The 15,635-nt window shown below is 40.5% G+C and overlaps 1 protein-coding gene across 5 annotated transcripts in view; it reads left to right on the top strand.

Moving 5' to 3' along the window:
• The window catches only part of LOC129624675 (ATP-binding cassette sub-family C member 4-like), a 222,340-nt gene that overhangs the window by 159,211 nt on the left and 47,494 nt on the right, over window positions 1-15,635 (top strand). For 4 of the 5 annotated variants that reach the window (XR_008701095.1, XM_055542839.1, XM_055542837.1 and 1 more), the window contains exons 22-25: window positions 2,147-2,266; window positions 3,434-3,544; window positions 9,322-9,422; window positions 11,801-11,992. Coding sequence is in view for 4 of the 5 variants with exons in the window: in XM_055542839.1 (XP_055398814.1) it covers window positions 2,147-2,266; window positions 3,434-3,544; window positions 9,322-9,422; window positions 11,801-11,992 (524 nt within the window). In the remaining variant the exon portion in view is untranslated. Of the gene's footprint in view, window positions 1-2,146; window positions 2,267-3,433; window positions 3,545-9,321; window positions 9,423-11,800; window positions 11,993-15,635 lie in introns of those variants that run through there. The other variant, XM_055542841.1, reaches the window with a different exon arrangement.

Here is a 15,635-nt window from a genome sequence, read left to right as displayed (position 1 = left end):
GAGGTGACCAGGAGGAGAAGAGGGGGAGTCAAAAGGAGAGAGACCAATCTAACCAGTAATCAGTTCCCTAAGTGTTCTCCACAGCCTAGAACACCCAAAGAGATCCAACAGATTTAGGCAGAGAAGAGAAGAGGTAGGGAGGAGATAGAGGTGACCACCTTTCAAAGAGAATGGGCTGCCTTTTTGGGTGGCTGGCATCCTCCGCCAGCATTCAGAAGTTGTTTTGTGGAATTTGTACAGCATTCAAATGATATTTTGATGAATTTGTGGGGGAGAAAGTGGTCTCCCCATCCTATTCCTCTGCCATCTTAGGACCGCCCCTGTTCCTTCCTTCTTTATAGAACTGGGAACACTAAACACAAGAAGAGGTTCTGTGCCTTTACTTGTTTTTACCTCAACCCCTCCGAATGTGCAGTGCCCAGGTGCACGTCTGTACTGACTGAACTGTCACCAGACAGGCATTCAGATACTGGACTAAGGAGTGAGGACCTGAAAACAGTTTGGAGTTTCCCCCTGGATTCTTTCCCCCATCATTTTATAAAATCTCTGTAGCCTCATGTAAGATGCATTACTAACTTCCCATAAACAACCTAGTTGTACTAACAGGTCTTCTCTAGGACCCACACAAATAACAAAGTGATGTCAGTATTTCCTCCTGATACAGCTCAAGTTATCACTCATTCCAGACAGAGGTCAGAGGCTCACCATGTGCCCCTGGCAATAGCAAGTTGCATCCTCATTCATGGTGGGGAATGAGAAATGTAAGGGTCCTCCCTGCCTGGCAGCCTGCAGCCCAGCTGTTCCCTGACAGGCAAGAGCCTGACCCTGGTGCTCATGGTCAGTGTGCTCTTAGAGAAGATGGCAGGAAATGAATGGGCAGTCATGTGACATCAGGCCCCCAACCACATGAAGTCACTCAAAAGATGGACGCTGAGGCCTCTGTCAGATTCTAAAAGGGTGATGTGAGTATCACAGGCCACAGTGCCCTCCAAATAACAGGACAGGTGTCCAGTAGGCAGATATAAAAACATTCATCATGTTCCTGGAGCAGAAGTCAAGACTATTCAAAGACTCCTCATCTGCCAGGTCCTGTGGGCACAAGGGCGGTGCAGAACCAGGTGCTCCGTGACCCGTACAGAGAATCCTGGCACAGGTGCAGGGAGAGTCCCAGGATGGGGGAGGTGGCAGACTGTCCACTTCTTACTCATCTCATTCCTGTCCTGTGTCTGGCTCAGGTCCAGGGTGGGGGATGTACTGACTCTATCTCAGCCCTTGGTTACTCATCTAAGGTGGAATCAATGCACAGGTAGCTCATCAAAATTCAGTGTGGTGAGGACTCTAAAGAGGAATTAAAGTTTAAAATGCTACTGGTTAAAAAATTAGTGAACGATAATTACTCACCTATGGAAAAAAAATGAAATATTGCCATTTGCAGCAACATGGATGGATCTAGAGAGTATTATTCTTAGTAAAGAAAATCAGAGAAAGACACATATGATATCACTTATACATGAAATCTAAAAATAATACAAATGAATCTATACACAAACTAGAAATAGACTCAGTGGCATAAAAAATAAACTTGTGGTTACCAAAGGGCATTGGGAAAGAGTGAGGAGCAAATTAGAAATATGGGATTAATAGACACACTACTATTAATACATCAAATAGATAACAAGGATTAAGTGTAAAGCACAGAGAATTTTATTCAGTGTCTTGTAATAATCTATAATAGAATATAATCAGAGAAAAGAACTGAATGACTATACTGCATACCTGAAACTAGCAGATTATTGTAAATCAACTATACTTCACTATACTTTTAATAAATTGTGAGCAATTTCCACCTGGAAAGATGCCAGAAGAATATTGAGGGAGAAATATTTGAGAGGACCTTGATGAAAGAACCAGTAAAGAATTTCTTTATCTAAATCTAGCTGGGGTTTTGAATTTGATCAAAGATAGTTTCAAAGAGAATCTCTCATTCCCAGGTCATTAAAGTGAAGCGTGGTGTGAGCAGGAGTTTGAGGGTCACATGGAGGATTCCCTTTGGTAGGACGTGTGACCTCAGAGCCCGGGAGGCAGTGGTTTCCTCGCATCCAGCCTCCCTGACTTCTCTGATGTGTGTCTGTCTCTGCTGCCCCAGCTCGGAGCCCGGTGTTTTCCCACTTAGCATCTTCTCTCCGGGGACTCTGGACCATCCGGGCATACAAAGCTGAACAGAAGTTTCAGGAGCTGTTTGATGCATACCAGGATTTGCATTCAGGTCTGTAAGTTTCTGGAGATGATTTCTAAGGATGGGATGTGCTCCCTTCTGAGGCCTGACCTCTGTCTCAGGTGGCCTGGCTGGCCAGCGCCTCTCTGTGTGTCAGCCCACATCGCCCTCTGCACACCTGCCTCCCCCACCCCTTCCTCTCAGCATCCCCTCTGTGCTCCCCTCTTCCCCCTCACAGCCCTGCTTTTCTCCCCTGACTGGCCTGCATTGTCCTTCCACCACTGTGCCCTGTGGATGTTTGTCTCTTTAAGGCAGGATTCAGTAAACTTTTCTTTTTTCCAAAGGTCCAGATAGAAAATATTGTAGGCTTTGTGTGCTGTCTCTATTGTAACTACTCATCTTTGCCATTGTAGCACAAAGACAGGCAAAGAACATACATTAGTCAATGGCTGTATTCCAATAAAACTTTATTTTCAGAACCAGGTGGTGGCTGTTCTTCCCCCTCAGGGTGTGTTTTGCCAAGTCTTTTGAGAGCATAGATTGAGGGTAGCAGAAGTGTTGAGGAAAATAAGTTCCTGATTTGCTACCCACTTGATTATGCTTTGTATCAGTGAAGTTTGTTTGTTTGTTTTCCATCTCGGTAGAAAATTCAGAATTTCTTCTAAGTATATAAAATCCTGGCCAAACTTTACAATCATTGATATATTTTGAAGATAACATGGCATTTGAAAGTCACATACAGACCCTGTTAGCTGATGGTCATGTGGACACTGACTCCTAAGAATAACCACCGCAGGCCCTGTAGTGAGGGCAGAAGGTGCTGGAAACGGTGTGAGCTATGCTCTCTGCTGTCAGAGCTGGGAACAGCTGACCCTTTGAGAGGAGGATCTTCATGTTGAGGCCCAGCACTGCAGGGAACACACCAATGAGATGTTTTTCCAACTTCTTTCTTATGATGGTATTTCTCTTGATAACTCGTGGGTTGAAGTTTTCAAAGCATGCTTCCTGGACTGATTCCTCTGTGTCTCATATGTTGTTTTGTGTTGAACCTAGTTTTCTGGAATCTTCTGTTTCCTTTGAAGTTACAGGTGTGTAACTTTGCTGTCCTACCTTGTGTAAAATCTTCTGTAGCTCAACTGAGAAAATGCTCTCCCTCATGAGAAGCAGCTAACATGTTTTTTCTGTTTATGTTACACTTATTATGGTTCACAAATGCAGAGGCTTGGTTCCTGCTTTTGACGACGTCCCGATGGCTCGCTGTGTATCTGGATGTCATCTGTGCCATCTTTGTCACTGTTGTTGCCTTTGGGGCCCTGATTCTGGTAGAATGTAAGTACACATGTGAATATTTGGGGTATGTTTGCATTTGATAGCTTTGTTTGTAGTTATTAAACTGTTGTAATCTTGTCTAATATATACTCTTTGGTTCTAATGAGTTGTATTAAAGTGTTTGCAGCATGTGACTCCACAGTGTGTCCATGTGAAGTCATTTGTGTCTTGATGAGAACTTCTCTTTCTTTTACTTTTACTTATTTATTTATAGTAAGTCCTCATTGAGATAATTTAAAATATTTTTTTGATTGGAAAATGTTTGATTTATGATGTGTTGACTTCAGGTGTATAGCCAAGTGAATCTGTTATACATATATTCACTTTTTTAAAGATTCTTTTTCCATACCCCGTGAACATTGGGGTGCCTGTATTCTTTTTAGTAATTTGCGTTTTAATACTTCAAATGAATAGTCCTTTAGAAAAGAATTTCTGGTTCTGACTTTTGGAATCTTCAGGAGCAAAGACCAGGTATGACATGCCTGCTGCAACAGACCTGTGGTGCCTTGGGCCCCTGCTTTGGCTCGCTCAGGCCATTCTTTAATTTTTATTTTAAGTTTTATTGGGGTATAGTTCATTTACACTGTTGTCTTAGTTTCCGATGTACAGCAAAGTCAATCTGCTATACACATACATATATCCACTCTTTTTTAGATTCTTTTCCCATATAGATCATTACAGAGTTCACTGTACTTTACAGTAGTTTCTTATTAATTATCTATTTTGATATTTTATATATAATAGTATGTATGTGTCAGTCCCAGTCTTCCAATTTATCCCTCCCCTCCCTTATCCCCTGGTAAACATAAGTTTATTTTCTATACCTGTTACTCTACTTCTGTTTTGTAGATATGTTCATTTGTAGCCTTTTGTTTTATTCCATATGTAAGCAATATCATATTCTATTTTTCTCGGACTTATTTCACTCAGTATGCAAATCTCTAGGTCCAGCCATGGTGCTGCAAATGGCATTATTTTGCCCATTTTATGGCTGAGTAACATTCCATTGTATATATGGTACCACATCTTCCTTGTCCATTGCTCTGTTGACAGGCATTTAGGTTGCTTCCATGTCCTGGCTGTTGTAAATAGTCCTGCAGTGAAGACTAGGGTGCATGTATCCTTATAAATTATGTTTTTTTTCTGGATATATGCCCTGGAGTGAGATTGCTGGATCTTAGTAGTGAGAGAGTCAATTCCTAGGCAGATTGGTAAGTCCAGGGGTCCCCAAGGAGAGAGGGATCTGGAATTATTAAGGAGGAAGAAAGGACAAACTTTTTTTTGTCCCTCTACATTCCTTAGGATTATATAACAATAATGTATCCTGCTTGAGGACAGTCTCTGGAAAAAAAAAAACCTTCTGGCTAATCCTGTTATCTTAAGGTGCAAATTATGGGAGTAGGTCTATTGAGGTCTTTATAACCTCCAGACATTCTTTTGATTCACTGTAATAACTAATTAGAGAGTATATAACTCCATGGCTAACACTAGCAAGGGGGTACTCTTTCTGACCCCTTCTGATGCCTATCTCAGAAGCTTTCTCTATCTCCTTTATACTTTAATAAAACTTTATTACACAAAAGCTCTGAGCGATCAAGCCTCATCTCTGGCCCTGGATTGAATTCTTCTCCTCCAGAGGCCAAGAATCCTGGCATCTTTTTGTGTGTCTATTTTTAGTTTTTAAAGTAACCTCCATATTGTTCTCCATAGTGGCTGTACCAGTTTACATGGAGGGTTCCCTTTTCTCCACATCCTCTTCAGTACTTATTGTTTGTAGACTTTTTGATGATGGTCATTCTGACTGGTGTGAAACCTCACTGTAGTTTTTTACTTAAAAAAAATTTTTTTTTTACTGTAGTTTTGATATTCATTTCTCTAATAATGAGATGTTGACCATCTTTTCATGTGCTTTTTGGCCATCTATATGTCTTCTTTGGAGAATGTCTGTTTTAATCTTCTGCCCATTTTTTGACTGGGCTGTTTACTTATTTATTTTTGATACTGATTTGCATGAACTGTTTGTATATTTTTGAGAGTAATCCCTTATCAGTCACTTCATTTGCAAATATTTCCCCCCATTCTGCAGGTTGTCTTTGTTTATTTTTATTTTTTGCTGTGTAAAAGTTTTTAAGCTTAATTGGGTCCCATTTGTTTGTGTTTTATGTATTTTCATTGCTCTAGGAGGTGGGTTAAAAAGCGTGTTGCAATTTATGTCAGAGAGAGTTCTCCCTGTGTTTTCATCTAAGAGTTTTCTAGTGTCTGGTCTTACATTTAGGTTTGTAATGTATTTGAGTTTACTTTTGTTTATGGTCTTAGGGAGTGTTCTGATTTTATTCTTTTAGATGTAGCTGTCCAGTTTTCCCAGCACCAGTTATTAAAGAAACTGTCTTTCTCCATTGTATATCCTTGCTTCCTTTCTCATAGGTGACACAGGTGCATGGGTTTATCTCTGGACTTCTGTCCTGTTCCATTGATCTATATTTATGTTTTTGGTGCCAGTAGCATATTGTTTCAATTACTGTAGCTTTGTGGTATAGTCTGAAGACAGGGGACATGATTCCTCCTAGCTTCATTTTTCTTCTTTGTTTTTCTCAAGATTACATTGGTTATTCATGGTATTTTGTATTTCTATACAAAATGTAGATATTTTTGTTCTAATTCTGTGAAAAATGCCATTGGTAATTTGATAGAGATTGCACTGAATCTGTAGATTGCCTTTGAATAGTTTGCTTGTTTGTTTACAGTAGGTCTTCATTGAGATCTTTTATCTTTTTATCTTTCTTTGAATGGGTTGAGATCTACATAACTGTAGCAAGATGACCTCTGAACATCCTAGGTAGTGTCCTATAGCTGGATGGAGAGAACCAGGTTTACTATTAAGCTTTTTGTACAGACTAGGTTTTAGGTTTTAGCTTTTGGGCTACTGGAATCCTTGGTTGTGGGGGTCTGAGAAAGATTCTCTATAGCAAAAAGAGTATCCTCACTGCTGTGTGGGTCCCAGATGAACAGTTGCTGGAATGTGTGGCATGAATTCACCATCTTTGACTATTCCGTAGAAATAGCCCTGAATTACAGTCTTTAATAATGGGAAAATGAGAGTAATATTTTAGATTTAAAAGCACTGGCTCTTAGAATCCATTGCCTTGTTTTTGTGATTTAAACTGCAGCTACATTGGATGTAGAAAGTGAAATTACATAATGATAATTGTAGCATAAGGACAAAAATCTGAACAATGACATCCTCAACTATATTATACTGTCAAGTGTATCTCACTCCAGGTGGGATTAAATGATAAAGGACAAAAATGGTAAGGACCTAAGAGAAGCAGAAGAGGTTAGGAAGAGGTGGCAAGAATACACAAAAAAACTGTACCAGAAAGATCTTAATGACCTGAATAACCACGATGGTGTGGCCACTCATCTTGAGCCAGATATCCTGGATTGTGAAGTCAAGTGGAACTTAGGAAGCATCACTATGAACTAAGTTAGTGGAGGTAATGGAATTCCAGCTTAGCTATTTCAAATCCTAAAAGATGATGCTGTTCATATAGTATGCCAGAAATTTTGAAAAACTCAGCAATTGCCACAGGACTGAAAGTTGTTTTCATTCCAATCCCAAAGAAGGACACTGCCAAAGAATGTTCAAACTATCACACAATTGCACTCATTTTACATGCTAATAAAGTTATACTCAAAATCCTTCAAAGATTTCAACAGTATGTGAACTGGGAACTTCCAACTATACAAGCTTGTTTTAGAAAAGACAGAGGAACCAGAGATCAAATTGCCAACATTCCTTGAATCAAAGAGAAAGCAAGGGGATTCCAGAAAAAACATCTTCTTAATTGACTATGTTGAAAGGCTTTGACTCTGTGGATCACAATAAACTGTGGAAAATTCTGAAAGAGATAGGAATACCAGACCATCTTACCTGTCTCCTGAGAACTTGAAAGCATGTAAAGAAGAAACAGAACTGGACATAGAACAATGAACTGATTCAAAATTGGGAAAGGAGTATGACAAAGCTATATGTTGTCACTATGTTTATTTAACTTATGTGCAAAATACATCATGCAAAATGCCAGGCTAGATGAAGCACAAGCTGGAATCAAGATTGCTGGGAGAAATATCAATAACCTCAGTTATGCAGATGATACCATTCTAATGGCAGAAAGTGAAGAGAAACTGAAGAGCCTCTTGATGAAAGTGAAAGAGCAGAGTGAAAAAGCTGGCTTAAAACTCAGCATTCAAAGATCATGGCATCCAGTCCCATCGCTTCATGGCAAATAGATGGGAAAAAATTTAAAGCAGTGACAGATTTTTTTTCCTTGGGTTCCAAAAATCACTGCAAACTGTGACTGCAACCATGAATGAAAAGACGTTTGCTTCTTGGAAGGAAAGCTATGACAAATCTATACAGAATATTAAAAAGCAGAGACATCACTTTGCCCACAAATGTCCATATAGTGAAAGTTATGTTTTTTCCAGTAGTCATATAAGAGTTGTCAATGGATGTAAAATTTGGGCCATTAAGAAGGCTGAGGGCTGAAGAATTGATGCTTTCAAGTTGTAGTGTTGGAGAAGACTCTTGAGAGTCCCTTGGACAGCAAGGAGATCAAATCATTAAATCTTAAAGGAAATCAACCCTGAATATTCACTGGAAAGACTGATGCTGAAGCTGAAGCTCCAATACTTTTGCCACCTGACTCGAAGAGCTGATTCATTAGAAAAGACCTTGGGTACTGGGAAAGATTGAAGGCAGGAGGAGAAGGAGGTGACAGAGGATGAGATGGTTAGATAGCATCACAAACTCAATGGACATGAATTTGAGCAAACTCTGGGAGATAACAAAGGACAGGGAAGCCTGTAGTGCTACAGTCTATGGTGTCACCAGAGTCAGGCATGACTTAGTGGCTTAACAACAACCACAGCTTTGTTAGTTCTTTCTAAATTCATATTTAAAAAAAATTACTTAATTATTTGGCTGTATTGGGTCTTAGCTGGGGCATGTGGGACCTTCAGTCTTAGTTATAGTAGGCAGGACTTTAGTTGCAGCATGTGAACTCTTAGTTGTGGCATGTGGAGTCTAGTTGCCTGACCAGGGATTGAACCTGAGCCCCCTGCATTAAGAGTTCGGAGTCTTAGCTATTGGACCACCAGGGAAGTCCCTCATAGCGTTTTTTTTTTTTCTTTTCCTACTGTATTATTGTCTCATACAACAGAAGTAATATTATGAATGATACTATCATTACATGCAAATGATTTAAGTATTATAAAGGAGTCTTCTCACTACTATATAATAAAATAGATAACTAAAAAGGACCTACTGTATAGCACAGGGGATTCTATTTAATACTCTGTAATGACATATATTGACTTCCCTGGTGGCTCGGTTGGTAAAATGTCTGTCTACAATGCCGGAGGCCTGGGTTCAATCCCTGGGTTGGGAAGATCCCCTGGAGTAGGAAATGGCAATCCACTCTAGTAGTATTGCCTGGAAAGTCCCATGGACAGAGAAGCCTGGTAGGCTACAGTCCATGGGGTATGGACTGTATGTAATGACATATCTGGGAAAATAATTTAAAAGGAACAGATTATATGTATATGTCTGGCTAATTCACTTTATTGTACACCTGAAACTAATACAACTTTGTAAATCAACTATATACTCCAATAAAAATCATAAAAATAAAGGAGTCGTCTTTGTAAAGTGACAGAAGGACCTGTGTGAGGGGTTGAGAAGTCGACTAATTTTATTCCTCTTCTTCCTCATTTAGCCTTGGATCTCGGGCAGGTTGGCCTGGTCCTGTCTCTCTCTCTCGTACTCACGGGGATGTTCCAGTGGTGCGTCAGGCAAAGTGCTGAAGTTGAGAACATGGTGATGTTTATTTTTCTGTTCTTAGCCTTTTCAGGTCTCCTTGGTGTTATATGGCATAAAAGCAGTTCTTACATAAAATAATAAAACTTTTTTTTTTTCTTTACATTATCTTCAAAGTTTTTTTTTTTATGTTCTCCTCCATTTGCTTAAGGGCTTCCCTGGTGGCTCAGATGGTGAAAAATCCGGCTGCAATGCAGGAGCCACAAGAGAGAAAGATTTTATCCCTGGGTTGGAAAGATTCCCTGTAGAAGGAAATGGCTGCCCACTCCAGTATTCTTGCCTGGAGAATCCCCATGGGCAGAGAAGTCTGGCAGGCTACAATCCATAGGGTTGCAAAGAGCAGAACATGACTGACTGACTTTCACTTTCACTTTCCTTTTGCTTAAAGTTAATAAAAATATATACATATTTTCCCACATATGTATGTCATGTCAGAGGGTTTTATATTCATCACAAACTGTCTTCAAATACAATAAATGTTTCTGTAGGAGAGAGGTTTTGAAATTCTGGAGACAACATAAGCTCGTTTCTTAGCAGCTAGTTTATCTTTGCTTCTTAATGGGTAATTCCTTATTTTTGGTAAAAGAAAAGAATCCAGTATTTTAAAATTTATTTAATTAATATGTTCCTCCACCCCTCCCCTCCATTTTTTCACTTATTCATGTGAATATTGAGCACCTGAATTTGCTGGCAGCCCTTCTCTCTGGTAGGATAGGGTGTCTCCCAAATGTGCTCTCAAAAGTGTGGAGTTATGGTTGTTTAAGCCTTTGACTGTGTGGATCACAATAAACTGTGGAAAACTTTGAAAGAGATGGGAATACCAGACCATCTGACCTGCCTCCTGAGAAACCTATATGCAGGTCAGGAAGCAACAGTTAGAACTGGACATGGAACAACAAACTGGTTCCAAATAGGAAAAAGAGTACATCAAAGCTGTATATTGTCACCCTGCTTGTTTAAATTATATGCAGAGTACATCTTGAGAAACACTGGGCTGGAAGAAGCACAAGCTGGGATCACGATTGCCAGAAGAAATATCAATAACCTCAGATATGTAGATGACACCACCCTTATGGCAGAAAGTGAAGAGGAACTAAAAAGCCTCTTGATGAAAGTGAAAGAGGAGAGTGAAAAAGTTGGCTTAAAGCTCAACATTCAGAAAATGAAGATCATGGCATCTGGTCCCATCATTTCATGGAAAATAGATGGGAAAACAGTGGAAAGAGTGTCAGACTTTATTTTGGGGGGCTCCAAAATCACTGCAGATGGTGATTGCAGGCATGAAATTAAAAGATGCTTTGTCCTTGAAAGGAAAGTTATGACCAACCTAGATAGCATATTAAAAAGCAGAGACATTACTTTGCCAACAAAGGTCCATCTAGTCAAGGCTATGGTTTTTCCAGTGGTCATGTATGGATGTGAGAGTTGGACTGTGAAGAAAGCTGAGCGCTGAAGAATTGATCCTTTTGAACTGTGGTGTTGGAGAAGACTCTTGAGAGTCCCTTGGACTGCAAGGAGATCCAACCAGTCCATTCTGAAGGAGATCAGTCCTGGGTGTTCTTTGGAAGACCTGATGCTAAAGCTGAAACTCCAGTACTTTGGCCACCTCATGCGAAGAGTTGACTCATTGGAAAAGACTCTGATCCTGGGAGGGATTGGGGGCAGGAGGAGAAGGGGATGACAGAGGATGAGATGGCAGGATGGCATCACTGACTCGATGGACATGAGTTTGAGTGAACTCTGCGAGTTTGTGATGGACAGGGAGGCCTGGCGTGCTGCAATTCATGGGGTTGCAAAGAATCGGACACGACTGAGTGACTGAACTGAAATGAACTGAAGAGGCCTTAGTCAATAAGTAAATTATACACTTTTGAATATTTGTACCTTCTCCTAAAGGGAGAAAAACAATAAAAATGAAGTTTCTCCATTTATTTCTTCTAACAGAGTAGAAAGTGACTAATTATTAAAATGATGTTTGATGACTGTCCAGTTCTGGACATCTGTAACACATGGCCCTTCTGTAACCACACATACTGATTGATGTCCATAAGTGTTGTTCTTTTCTTTCAAAAAATTCTTGTTTTTGTTTTTTTTATTTAGATGTGAAAGGTGGATCAATAAAATCTTACCATTAATTTCTCTAATTTTTTTAGCTTTTATATAAAATTGAAGGAAGTAGTTGTGTGTAAAGTGTTGAAGATGATGAGCAAGTTTGCAAATCACCAAGGTCTCATCAGACTCCTACTTCTGTCCTTTGTGGATGTTGAGACCTGAGATATTCTGAACCATATAAAAGCAGGAGGTTTCATTTACAATCTCTGAACACCTATAAACTAGATCCTCTGATACTAACTCATGTGATGTCATATGTCTTTCAGATGATATCAGTAGAAAGGGTAATTGAATATACAGACCTCGAGAAAGAAGCACCCTGGGAACTTGAGTATCGTCCACCACCATTCTGGCCCCCAGACGGAAGGATTTCCTTTTTCAGTGTGAACTTCAGATATAACTTGGACAGTCCTCTGGTATTGAGGAACCTGGAAACATCCATTTACTCAAGAGAAAAGGTTAGTTTAAGCCATTCGCCTCTTTAAATCCAGCTAAAGATTTAGCACCACATCTGTTCTTGGCTTCCTTATCACTATGTCTGGGGGACTGTTTGCTCCTAATGGATGCAGATTAGATCAGTGACTTGTAGGTGAATCTTTCTTGGAAACTGACCATGGCATGGGTATACCAGCAATTTTTCCCCTGTGCTCTGAGCTTCCTCATGGTGGTTGATGGGCTCTGGGATCTGGGGTTCCACCTTAACCTGACTCGGGACACTATATGTGACACCTGATTATTCATACAAAGTATGGGACGTCAGCCTTGTCTTCCTGGCCCTAACTCTCCAATATCTCATTCCTTTCCATCTTTTCTTGTTTGTATTTCCGAGATCTCCTCCTCCTCCCATGGTACCCTCTGGTGGCAGCCTCCTTCCCTGTCCCTTAGCCCTTCCTGTAGCCTTGTCCTCCACTCACCCACACTGAGCTGCCAGCCCCCTACCTTCCCCCAATAGACTGCTTCTTTCTTAGCCCAGATCTGATCCTTACTGGGCTGTGTGAGCTGCTGTTGGAACCATAGCATAGCCTCAAGTCCACTCCTGCAGGGGCCATAAAATGACCTTGTGTCCACCAGAGAAGAGCCTCAATAATGACCCAGTCAGGAGTGAGGAACCAGGGCCTCAGATAGAGGTAGGGTCTAGAGACTTGCTCAAAGTTAAAAGCAAATTGAAGGTAGCAGAGAAGATCCATATGAAAGATGGCAGAGAGGCTTGTGACCTGGACCTGTCAGCATCCATGTCTGCTGGTGATGTTCTTTCTGCACTCAGCTTGAGGCCCTCACCAGGGACCAGGACAGAGTCTTGAAGAAGACACTAAACCAGAACAGACAAGGTGTTAGGAGATCTTCCCCACCTTGCTCTGCAGCCAGTTTGTCTGACACACACCCCCCTGCACTGGGAATGTGTGCAGGTTCTCCCAAAGTACCACGTCCTCCCTGTTCCCTGTGCACACAGTGGTCCTCTACCTCAGAGACCCAGGCCCTCCATCATCCGGATGGTGAAAATCTCATTTTCTGAGTCAACTCGAATGCATCTTCGAGACCCTCAGTTTAGTGTACCCTTAATATACCCTTATATATACTAATATATATAATATATATTTAATATACATACTTAACATAATATATACTTAATATAATAATATACATATTAGTGTATGTGTATGTGTGTGTGTGTATATATATATATACTTTTAGTGTATATATATATACTTTTATACACACAAACACTAATATACCCTTAGTGTCTTTTATATTCTTTTAAGGTAGCATTTATGGTACACCTATGTTCATAGCAGCCAAAAATTGGAAGGAACTAAATCCTTACAATGAAGTATTATTCAGCCTTAAAAAGGAAGAAAATTCTGACCTATGGATAAACCTTGATGACATCTTGCTAAATGAAATAAGCCAGACACAAAAGAAATGAATACTCTCATTCCATTTATGTGAGATTCCTAGAGTAGTCAAATCCTAGAAGACAGGAAGTAGGATGGTGGTTTCCAGGGACTGGGGGAGGGGAAATGGGGAGTTGTTTTTAATGGGTAAGAATTTCAGTTTTATGAGGTAAAAAAAAAAAAAAAATCTCAAGTGTGGTTGCACAGCAATGTGAATGTACTGAACACCAAACTACCCACTTAAAAATGGTTAATTGGTTAAATTTTATGTTATGTGAATTTCATCATAATTAAAAGATAGCACCTGTTGCATGCTTTGTAATTTGGGATCTACATCTCATAGTACTTTGAGGCTTTTTATAATCAGGGAGCATCTTGTTTTCATTTTTGTTCCCAGAAAGTAGCATTTTGCAAGGCACAGAGAGGGTGCTGAGGGACTGCTGGTTGTGAGGGTGAGTGAGTTACACAGGTGTGAGCAAGCAGGAACCAGCGGACACACATGACAACTCAGTAAATAACTGAAAGAACTGCTCTTTAAAACTCTTACCACCCCAGACCCATCTAATGGCTGTAGCTGTGATTTAATGAATGAAGCCCTTGTAACATGAAAGAATATTCAACGTAATGCCCGAATGCTACCCAGGGAGCAGCTTCAGTTAGTCACAGGGCAAAAGCTCCCTCCTAATTATTTCCAGTTTCAGTGTAGGTCAGGAAAAATGTGAACTGCTGTGTCAGGAAAACATTAACCACAGCTCTTGATATAATCTTTTCCCTGAGAGCACTGTAGGTGGTGTTTACTTACTCTTAGACAATGTGTGTGTCAGATTTTCTGTTGAAAATGTAATTCTGTTAATCTGCACTTGTCTTAAATTTTCCCCAAAGCCATAAACTATGACTTATATGTAGTACAACTTAGGAATATAACAGATTCTTATTCTTCCTTCTAAAACCTGAAAATCATGGGATTGAGATTCTGAAATGTTTGAGGGAAAATTGAATTTGGAGACTGAATTAATAACTGCAGTAACTTGATTTTTGATCTGTACCTTGGTCCACTCAGTATCACTTTTAGTTTCATTTCTGTGTTTGGAGATGATACCTGGGCAGTGTGTTCATGAATTGATTTCACTCTACCTGTCTATCTCCCAGGCTCCCTCTCCTGCTCACCTGTCCCAACCCTCATCACTCCAGGACAACCCTTTGGTGTTGGATTTGATTGAGAGAGGCTGTTGTGGAGGGGGAAGAGGGGTGTGGTGGGCAGGGGACATGAGAGTGAGCCAGCCCAGCAGAAGTGGGGCTTTATTCTCTTTCTCTTATTTCCTCTTCTGTCCTGATTTCTGGAAGTTAGTCAATAGGAAAGTATAGTAGATGCTATTCAAGATTGCCAGGAGAAATATCAATAACCTCAGATATGCAGATGACACCACCCTTATGGCAGAAAGTGAAGAGGAACTAAAAAGCCTCTTGATGAAAGTGAAAGAGGAGCGTGAAAAAGTTGGCTTAAAGCTCAACATTCAGAAAACTAAGATCATGACATCTGGTCCCTTCACTTCACGGGAAGTAGATGGGGAAACAGTCGAAACAGTGTCAGACTTTATTTTGGGGGGCTCCAAAATCACTGCAGATGGTGATTGCAGTCATGAAATTAAAAGACACTTACTCCTTGGAAGGAAAGTTATGACATCCTAGATAGCATATTCAAAAGCGGAGATACTACTTTGCCTACAAAGGTCCGTCTTGTCAAGGCTATGGTTTTTCCAGTGGTCATGTATGGATGTGAGAATTGGACTGTGAAGAAAGCTGAGCGCTGAAGAATTGATGCTTTTGAACTGTGGTGTTGGAGAAGACTCTTGAGAGTCCCTTGGACTGAAAGGAGATCAGTCCTGGGTGTTTATTGGAAGGATGATGCTAAAGCTGAAACTCCAGTACTTCGGCCACCTCATGCGAAGAGTTGATTTATTGGAAAAGACCCTAATGCTGGGAGGGATTGGGGGCAGGAGGAGAAGGAGACGACAGAGGATGAGATGTCTGGATGGCATCACCAACTCGATGGACATGACTTTGGGTGAACTCTGGGAGTTGGTGATGGACAGGGAAGCCTGACATGCTGTGATTCATGGGGTCACAAAGAGTCGGACATGACTGAGCGACTGAACTGAACTGATGCAGGATTTTAATTCACAGAAGAAATGGCAAGTAAAAATAAGGA

Source organism: Bubalus kerabau, chromosome 12, assembly GCF_029407905.1.
Source record: "Bubalus kerabau isolate K-KA32 ecotype Philippines breed swamp buffalo chromosome 12, PCC_UOA_SB_1v2, whole genome shotgun sequence".
NCBI lineage: Eukaryota > Metazoa > Chordata > Mammalia > Artiodactyla > Bovidae > Bubalus > Bubalus kerabau.
The sequence above is the reverse complement of the archived record's forward strand: the minus strand, read 5'-3'. Positions and strand labels throughout refer to the sequence as shown.